Source organism: Scardinius erythrophthalmus (genome assembly GCF_964197995.2).
Source record: "Scardinius erythrophthalmus genome assembly, chromosome: 6".
NCBI lineage: Eukaryota > Metazoa > Chordata > Actinopteri > Cypriniformes > Leuciscidae > Scardinius > Scardinius erythrophthalmus.
This window is the reverse complement of record NC_138226.1, coordinates 1366144-1376500: the sequence shown is the minus strand read 5'-3', so window position 1 is coordinate 1376500 and position 10357 is coordinate 1366144. Positions and strand designations below refer to the sequence as shown.

The window sequence follows — 10357 nt, the reverse complement described above, 5'->3', positions numbered from 1 at the left end:
AAGCACAGGCACTGAAGTATATCCCGAACGTCGTCAAAGAAAATGGTTAATTATTGCCGTGTTTCAGGTTGTACCAATAGGACAGACCGAGAAAAACATTTGGAATATTATCGACTTCCAAAAGTTATTAAAAACCAGGGAGAGGAATGCCATAAGTTATCAGAGGAAAGGAGGCGCTTATGGTTTTCAAAGCTCAACCAAGATCTACGAGGGAAAAATCTGGACAACATCCGGATTTGTTCGGCATATTTCTTGTCAGGTATTGTGAAATGTTGATTGCAGCGGCTCATAACAAATTTTCTAGTGTAATGATAATAATATTTTTAATAGTAAATAGTAAAAACAATTATTGCTTGGCCAGACAAGTCCAATCTTATCTATGGTACAATACCCATCACAATCTTTGCACATCAAGAAATCAATTGGCAATATTCCCCACAAAATAGTATATCTCTGGCGCACACAACCAAATCACACACTCAACATGAATCCTGAAGGACTTGTCTGACTCTGCACCGCCAATAAATCGTAATTTCTCGAAATATGGCGCCTTTTCTTGTGGTCCAAGTCCTTCCCTATGTGCCTTTGCATTTTGAACGCGTTTTGATGAGCTTTTCTGTTGTTTAGACATGGCTACATTCACTTAAAGTATCCAAAGCGCACATTACTCCATTGTACTCCGTTCAGTTGTTTACATCGAGTGCCTCCATAATGGCCGCGCATCCGGGTTACCGCCCAGAACGTGACGTAGGTGAAAACCCTCTATATATTCAAACGCGCATTCCTATAGACTAAACACATAATACGCATGTGCACGCCGTCAGCGTTCTCACAGGTTTGCGTTTTTTAAGTTTACTCAGAGATAATAACGTTTTAACGTTTGCATCTTAGAACCTATTTCAAGGTTTGTGTTCTCAAACCACTAAACACTGTTGTTGTGCAAATGAGCCGGAGAGCATTAAGGGTTTTCTGTGAGAACGGTGTGTGTTAGCGGCCGCTACATTAATAACTAATGATCTTTACAACGGAAGTGAATCAATCAAAGCTAACTTTATCTGGACAATAACTTTATTCTAGAGCTGCTGTAAAGCCTAAACAATCTCTGTTACTGTAATCTCCTGTTATCACTGTAAAGCTATATTGTTAAAGCGCTGTATAAATGACTTGACTTGACATCTGATGGACTTCAGTGGATTAACTCACATGGACTGTCAGGAACTAATGATTGTGACATATAGACCTGCACATAAACACAGTGAAAGAACATCACTGATGGACAGAAGGTCACAGGATTATAGTGAGAATATGATTGACAGGGCCGTTTAAAGGGCATGCGGTCCATTAAAGATGAAGTAGTTTGTCCCAAAGCTTGCCTACTCCTTTTTCTTCACAAATAGAGTCAATATTTTAAGGGCGTACTGTAAGTAGGCAGATTGATTAAATTACCTCATGTCTCAAAGCACACAACTTTACCAAGGTAAACAACTTACAGAGCTCTAGTTGTACCGCCTGACTTCTTCAGATTCATCTGTGTTGACAGAGAAACGCATAAATCCGAGTGTGAGGACGTGAACATAAAGTCACGGGTTGGCATCTTGTATTTACGGTTATGGCGTAAACATTGCCTATAAACTCTTTGTTTTGGTTCAGGAGAAACGCCTGCTGTTTGTTTGCTGTGTTCAGTGACTGTCTGTCTACAACTCTGCATAAACTTATGAAACTTATGTCTGCATGGAAATACACGTTGACAAACAGCCATGTTGTAGGCTGGTTGTAGGACATTATATCTTTGCATTTTGAACCGATACTATTGACATTTTTTTGGTCCTGAGAATTCCATAGAAGATATATGCACGTTTTAATATTTAAACCACTTCTGTTATTGATTGCTATCAGGATGTGAAGAGAGTTTCAACCAGAATAACAAAAAGTGTTTATAAAAAAATCGCCAACCTTACCTTAAAATCCCCAGCGATGAACACATTGTACGCTACGCGTTCACGTCGGAATTACCGTAATTACGACTAATAAAAAAAAACGCTGCGTCTAAAACGAAACGCTTGCAATTCGTGAAACCATATTATTGTGACACCATATTAAAAAATAATAAATAAATGGTTCAAACTTCAATAGTTAAAACAGCGATTCTCAAACCCTGACGTAAAATATGACATATAAAAATAAAAGTGCCCCTGACATCATGTCCGTTAATGGTCACATGACATGCAAAAACAATTAAATAATTTATTTTTTATTTCTATTGTTTTTTATTTTAAGATTACTTATTTTAATTGTACACATTTAAGGTTGAATTATTAGTTAAATGAAGTCGAGCAGTATGTATTTCTGTTTGATATGTATTTATTTCAGTCAGTGATGCATTTCTTTCTTTTTTTCCCCACAGATCTGAGGTAACGTTACGCCACTGACAGCAAATGTGTTACACAGGACTACAGATGAGCTGAAGGAGTAGAGGAACTATTTTATTACTTAAAAGTATGTACAGGTTCTATGGAAATAATGGAACATATGACTATATGTACAATTCCTTTTTTTTTTTTTACATGATGTCTTTACAAGAAGTTGTATTTTATAAAACACTGACTTGCTAATACATGGGAAAAAATACACACATACACACATACAAATTAAGTGTTGCAATACACACATAAATAAATATCAACATCAACATTCACTGACTGCTGCAACAAATATCTCTACAGCCGAGAACATATATAGTTTACATCATTCCATCAAAAAAACACGCATAAGTAATCATTTCATTAATAAACAAAACACTCTCTGTTAATCTGTAATGGAAAATTGCTAACGTAATAATAAAAGGCATCAAAGATGGATTTCACACCCTATTAAAGGAACAGTTCAACCAAAAATCCAGTCATTAATCACGCAAAAGATCTGTGATCCTTGGAAATGGAAAAGAGCTGAATAAAGACACGAGTTTGGGAAATCTCAGATCTCAGAGAATCATGAACTTTCTTTGATTACACACAAACGTTTCTCCACAGCCCATTCTTCCATTTTTAATTTAACTCGATTTCTACAGCACAAGAGTTTGGGGTGATTTCTTCATCAGTGTTGTTGCAATGAAAACCATGGATGAGAGAATGAAGGCTAGCGTTCGGGGCGTCTGAAGGAAACTGCGATTAGCTGCACGTTGTGTTTCGTGTTCTGACCGTTTCAGTGTTTCTCCACTGAAGACTTCTGATGGTGATGCTGATGAAGTTGTGCTTCTGTGAGGAACAAACACACATCTTGGTTACATGTGAAAACATCTCTGAATCCTAAATGTCATGAATACAAAGGATTCATATGAAAAAAGAATTTAACTCACTTAAAGTACCCCATTTATGCTATTTTAAAGCTTCCTAATTTAGTTTTGGAGTCTCCTACAATAGATTTACATGCATCCAAGGTCAAAAATACTTCACTTTTATCATAATATCCATTGCACATCACCTCATTTCTCAAAGAGTCTGAGAACGGTTCGTTCAAAGATTCAGTATCACTAAACCCCGCCTTTCTGAGAGCCTTCTCTGCTCTGGTCAGACGGCCCGACCTGTTGTGATTGGTCTACTCTGCTCTGATTGGTCGAATGGTTGAGTGCTTCGAGTGTGTTTGGGAAATATCCCGCCCCTTTTACCATAACCGCCAGTTTAACACACTACTAACTAACTCAATCAGGCCCCGCCCCTTTATACTGCGTATTAATTATTTAACCCTTTATTGTTTCCATGGTGACGCGTCATCGCTTGTCACGTGACACACCGCAACCACAACAGCGCTGAATGAATGATGATCTGCTTTTATTTCCTTTTTCTTTTTTTAAATAAAATATTCACAAATTGGTTAGCTATGGCATGACATATCTGATATTCCGATTGTCAAATATGTGCCAGTGGATGTGTTTTGTTGTTTAAACACCTTTATAAAGATGGCGTTAGCTGAGCTGTATGCGCGACGGGCGCCGCCATGCTAGTTTGTTTCAGAGAATCGGATCTGTTGGATTTACAACACGTGAGTTCATCCTCTTCTCCTGAAACACACAGAAGTCAGTGGCCGGTGAACTGGGAGAAGAATAGTCAACTTTAAAGCTACTCACACAATGTGTGTCTGATATGAATAAAACGTCTCGTCTCATTATAATGGAAAGGATTATTATTGACACTTCCATAAATATCAGTGTGTGTTTTACAAACTCTAAAAGTATTGTTTTCTTATGTGAATTTAAATGTCTGAAAGCTAAAATAAACCGTATGTGGTTGAAAACACTGAATAGTGTGATATATGACGAGCACTGAAACGCGCAAAAGCACGTTTGAATTTAGCGATTGATCACGTGATGCACTGACGCTCCCGTCACACCGGTGTGATCGTACTTGCGGAAGGGTTGAATGTGTCCCTGGACCAAAACCAGTCACATGAGAGTTATACATCACATGAAAGCTGAATAAATAAACTTTCCATTTATTAGAATAGGACAATATTTGGCCGAGACACAACTATTGAACATCTGAGGGTGCAGAAACATCGAAACATAGAGAAAATCTCCTTTAAAGTTGAGCATTTATGTTGGCGATTGTGCTGCATTCACTCACAAAAATACATGTTTTATATATTTACGGTAGGAAATTTACTAAATATCTTCATGGAACATGATCTTTACTTAATATCCTCATGATTTTTGGCATAAAAGAAAAATGGATAATTTTGACCCGTACAATGTATTGTTGGCTATTGCCACAGACAAACCCGTGCGACTCGAGACTGGTGACGTGATCAGGGTCACACATGAGGAATATTGTGGCGTGTTTGTTCCCGGAAGAAACTCAAGACTGCAATGGAGGCGTTTTAACTCCATTTTTAATGCTAAAACTGCAACATTACATGGAGGAGAAGCATGACAGGTCCTGTTTAAACTCCAGACGTGTGTGTTCTTACGTTGCGGAGCCGGTGGCCGGCGGGGCGTCAGAAACACTCTCTTGGTCACGGGTCCTTCTCCAGTCGAGGTGATCGCGCGCACATCCACCCGGTAGAACGTGCCCGGGCGCAGGTTCGGCACCACCAGGAGGTTCTGACCCTGAAACACATCAGATCCTTCGTTTATATCTGGACGACTACACGTGAAAGAACCAATCAAACTTTATTTATAAACAGGGTTCGTAAAGATACTGTACAGATAAATTCCAGGACTTTCAAGGACTTTTCAAGCAATATTTTTTTTTTGTTTTCAAGGACTACAATCACTTATCAAACAATATCTGTAGGATTTTTTTTAACTCAAATTATAGATATATCCAAAATACAACTTGCAACGCATTTAATAATATATATTAAATACAAACGACAGATCTCAACCTGTGGTTAGAAGAAGAGTTTCATGTTTTCATGACATGTGGACTCAATAAAACATTATCTTGAGCAGAATAATCAAGCTGACATTCAACACAATCTATATCTTTTATTTACAATACATACAAATGTCATTTAAGTCTTTTAGTTTGTCGAGAGATTTAAAGTGTCGTTTCTGAAGAGTGCGCATGTGTGAACGAGCTCTAGTGTGAGAACGAGTCTATGATTGAATCTGGAAATAAAGCAAAATAACTGAGAAAAATGAGGAATATTCCTCAGATGCATGTCTGTAATTTATAGCAAAACATCTAGCGCTAATTCCATCTCAAACAGAGTAATTAAAAAGAAACTACTCCACCACGTGCGTGACATCATTAACTAACTAGAAGTTTTGATGTCTACATTGGTGATTCCCACTCTGTATCATCACCCCTGTTTTGTGGTGTTCCACAGGGTTCAGTGTTGGGTCCAATATTGTTTATTTTATACTTGTTGCCTTTGAGTCAGATTATTCGTGATTTTAACATTTCTTATCACTTTTACGCAGATGACATTCAGCTTCATTTTACATTCCGGCAAAATGAGTCATCCAAACTTAAAAGACTCTTAGATTGTATAGATGCCATAAACTGGATGGCTGAAAATTTTTTGCGGCTGAACCCAGATAAGACGGAGGTTTTAATTGTAGCACCAGACAGCGCTATCCCTCTGATTATACAGGACATTGGACCTTTGTCATCTCCGGTCCAGCCTAGTTTAAGGAACTTTGGGGTGACATTTGATAAATCCCTATCTTTCCAAACCCACATCAAATCACTGACCAAATCCTGTTTTTTTCCACTTACGTAATATTAGTAAATTAAGGTCTGTGGTCTCTCACTCAGAACTGGAGATGCTCATTCATGCCTTCATTTCTTCCCGTATTGATTATTGTAACTCACTTTTCTCCTCACTTAACAAATCTGTTCTTCATCGACTGCAATCTATTCAAAATTCTGCTGCTAGGATACTCACTAGATCAAATAGGCGCACACATATCACCCCGATACTTTGCTCCCTTCACTGGCTTCCTCTAATTTACAGGATCCAATTCAAAATTTTAACCATAACCTATAGGGCTTTACATGGCCAGGCCCATGCTTATCTTGCTGACATAATTCATCTTCATACCCCTCTCCGGTCTCTCAGGTCTAATAACCAAAATCTGCTATCTCTGTCCTTAATATATTGATAGTTTTATCTGTTTTATTTTATTTCTTTTAGTCTGTTCTTTATTATGTTTTATTGTCTATTGTAAAGCGCTTTGTGAACTAGTCTGTGAAAGACGCTGTATAAATAAATTTGACTTACTTACTTACTTACTAACGTGGTTGAACGACCGATTCGCGACAATACGGTTTCTAGAAACAGTCGAGACTCGCTAGTGGATTTCTTCAACGACGCATCGTACTAATATCGTACATCGGGCCAATATCTGATTTACTGTATGTGAGAGCGTCTATAACGGCTATATTTATTATTCTTATAATAAAAAAATATTTTTATTGGGCTGATAATGACAAAAAAATTAATGTTCAGTCCAATAAAAAATTATAAATATAGCCGTTACTGATATGCTAGCGATATATAAATATATATATATACACTGCATCCATAATTGACAATAAAGGCCCATTCACGCTCACATCAATATTGATAACCGTAAGGTTTTAATAATAAACTATTAGACATCAGAGTCCACATCACAGCTTACAGTAATGACTCAGAAATAATATCAACAGAATCACAAATCTTTTTTTTCAGCTGATGAATGATAAAAAAAAAAAAAACATTAACAGCCAATCAGAATCCATACGTGTGTGACATCATTAACTGACGTGGTTGAACGACCAATTTGCAAAAATATGGTTTCGGGAAACAGTCGTGACTATAGTGGATTTCTTCAACGACTCATCGTACTGTGATAGTGAAGAAACGAGTTACAGCGTTGTACGGGAACGCCTGCGCACGAACAAAGCTCCAGTAGAGTTCCTCCAACACTCGAGGCGTCGTCCGGTTATTATGAGCTCACTCCAGCTCTTCAGATTTACTCCTCGTGAAGAATAAACATCATTCATAAATGAGTCCAATCTGATAATGATGTCGCGCTTCAAACCGGCCTCAATATTCTGGGAATCACACGGATGAAAACCGGACGGGATCAGTTTGATGCATTTCAGTCCGACTGAGTCAATTAAAGCTTCGGCAGAAGGACATGAATATTAATAACATAACATGAGTGTGTTATATGAGCACTGTCTGTTGGAGAAGATCTGGTGATGATGTCAGAGCTCAAAACACTCATACTTACCATATGAACATTAATAACACTCGTACATCTCCAGGATAAACCTTCCCATAAGGCCTGGGTGATGTAGTTCAAATTGTATTTATGAAATCCATATATAGAGATTTTTCAGCTTTTTATTTACTATTGAATGCTAATATGGATAAATACTCTTAAATTATGTTAACTAATCAGAATTTAATATTCAAATTATTTTTAATGCATGTACATATATGTTTTTCAGCTTTTTAAAACTAAAAGTTATTAAATTATACAATATAATACAAATATACAATATAATAAATATATTATAATATATAATATATATTAATACAAATATTATATATAATATATAAAAAAATAATATATTAAGTAGTTTATTAGTTTTACTTTATTATACAAATATACTGTGAACATTCAGTACATTACTCAGTCTAAATCCTCCAGATATGATATGAGATCTGGTTATTAAGAGGTTATTAAACAGCAGCCTCGACTCATCAGCAGATCTGCCGGCGCTGTGTGTCTCATATTTCACACTCTTGGACTCCAACATGTGTCCAGTTTTCCATGAGAAACACTCTTGTGTGAAATCATCGGCCAAGAACATGTAATTTATGTGTGTGTGTGAGCTTTCACGGGAGAGCGGTGTGTGTGGAGAGGACTTACAGGTGGCAGGATCTGAGACCGGGAGACGAGGCTCTCCGTGGAAAACGCCGCCCATGTGACCTGGAAGCCTGTGATTGGCTGATGAGACTTGGGTCGCGACTCCCTCCAGCGGAAGTGACCCGTCACGTTCCCGTCGTGGAAAGTGAAGGTCGCTGTCAGATTCTCAGGCTTCGCCAAAACCTTCGACGGCACTGCAGGGTTTCAGGAAAACATCACATACATCATGAGCACAGAAGAAGCTGAGGAGATCACAACACACACACACACACCACACTGAACAAATGAAAACTGCAGAGGATGCAAAATTATGAATAAAGTAAAAACTAGTCACTGAATGAAAGTGAATGAAAGAGTTTTGTTTTAGGCTCTTGTCCAGGGTTACTGTCGTTAACTAAAACTAAAACATTTTTGTTTAGTGCAAGCTGAAGTACTAAAATAACTAAAACTAAAACTGAAATAAAAATTAATAAATAGTTAAAAAATATTAGACATTCAGAGAGAAAAAATTACATGACAAACTTTAAAATAAAAATGAAAACATAGAAAATGAATATATACTATAATCACATATCAATTATAAAATAAATAAATAAGTACATGTTAAATGGCTTAAAAATATTAAAAAACAAATATTTTACTTAAATCATAAACTTCTTGGTTTATAAAATAAACTTCAACTAAAATAAAAAAACTAAATATAAAAATAAAAATATTAATAAAAGTTTGAACATTATGTCAGTAAAACTAAAATAACACTACTTATTACTAATCAAATAAAAAACAAAAAAATAAACTTCAACTAAAATAAAAAAGAAAACAAATAAATACCAAAACAAAAATGAATTCAAACATATTAATAAAAACTATAAAAGTATATCAATGATAAAATAAAAATAAAATAATTCAAAATAAATGTTAAATGGAATAAAATATAAAAAAAATTACTTTTACTAAAATTACTAAAATAATTTAACATAATAAACTTTAACTAAAATAAATGTATAAAAATATTAATAAAACCTTGAACAGTATATTAATAACAGTAAAAAAGCTCTACTTAGTACTAACCAAGTAAATAATAAAAAAAGTTAAATAAAAGAAACTATTAAAAAAAGTTACTAACTTTTACTAAAAAAAGTTTAATTAAAAATCACTTTTATAAAAAAGTAAAAATAAAATAAAAACTGAAAATACAAAAATAAAAATTAATTCAAAATATTAATTAAAACTTCAACAGTATATTAATCTATATTTAAAAAGTTACTTTTTTTGTTTTACTAAATTAAAAGAAACTAGAGTAAGATAAAAAACCTGAAAATATCAAAAGTAAACTAAAGATGCACCAGAACAACGGCATACTAAAGACCAAAATTAAGTTTTTAAAAAAAGCACAACTTCTGCAAACTGTTGCTCCCGAATAAACCTGGATTTTCATCCCACTGTAATCACTCATGTCATATTTCAAGCTGAATGAAAACACTTCCTAATTTGTGATAAAATTCCCACCGGTCCTGCAGAAGGTTTATATATACAGTATATCAATAATACTAAAATAACACTACTTAGTACTAACCAAGTAAAAAAATAAAAAATAATAATAAAAGTTCAATAAAATAAAATTTAAAAAAAGTTTAATTAAAAAGTTACTTTTTTATTTTAAAAAACCCACAAAAAAACAAGTCAAATTTAAATAAAAACGGAAAATACATTACAAAAAAATATTTCAAAATATTAATATAAACTTTACCAGTATATTAATCAACAACAATTAAAAAGTTACTATTTATTTGACTAAAATAAAACAAAAAACAAAAAAACCCCTGAAAATATCAAAATAAAAACAAATTCAAAATATTATCAAACCTTTAACACTTTATAATCGTACTAAAATAACACGGCTTGATGCCAACCAAGTAAATTAAATATGCACTAGAAAAACGGCAAATTAAACACCAAGAGCACAGCGTCTGCAAACTGTTGCTCCCGAAT

The 10357-nt window shown here is 34.8% G+C and overlaps 1 protein-coding gene across 1 annotated transcript in view; it reads right to left on the bottom strand.

The window, feature by feature from the left end:
- Positions 1-2470: 2470 nt before the first annotated feature.
- The window catches only part of anos1 (anosmin 1), an 85327-nt gene continuing 77440 nt past the window's right edge, over positions 2471-10357 (bottom strand). Inside the window, exons 12-14 of the mRNA XM_081368135.1 lie at positions 8369-8559; positions 4963-5101; positions 2471-3254 (exon numbers count right to left, since the gene is read on the bottom strand). Coding sequence (XP_081224261.1) covers positions 3202-3254; positions 4963-5101; positions 8369-8559 — 383 coding nt within the window. The 3' untranslated portion in view covers positions 2471-3201. The remainder of the gene's footprint in view (positions 3255-4962; positions 5102-8368; positions 8560-10357) is intronic.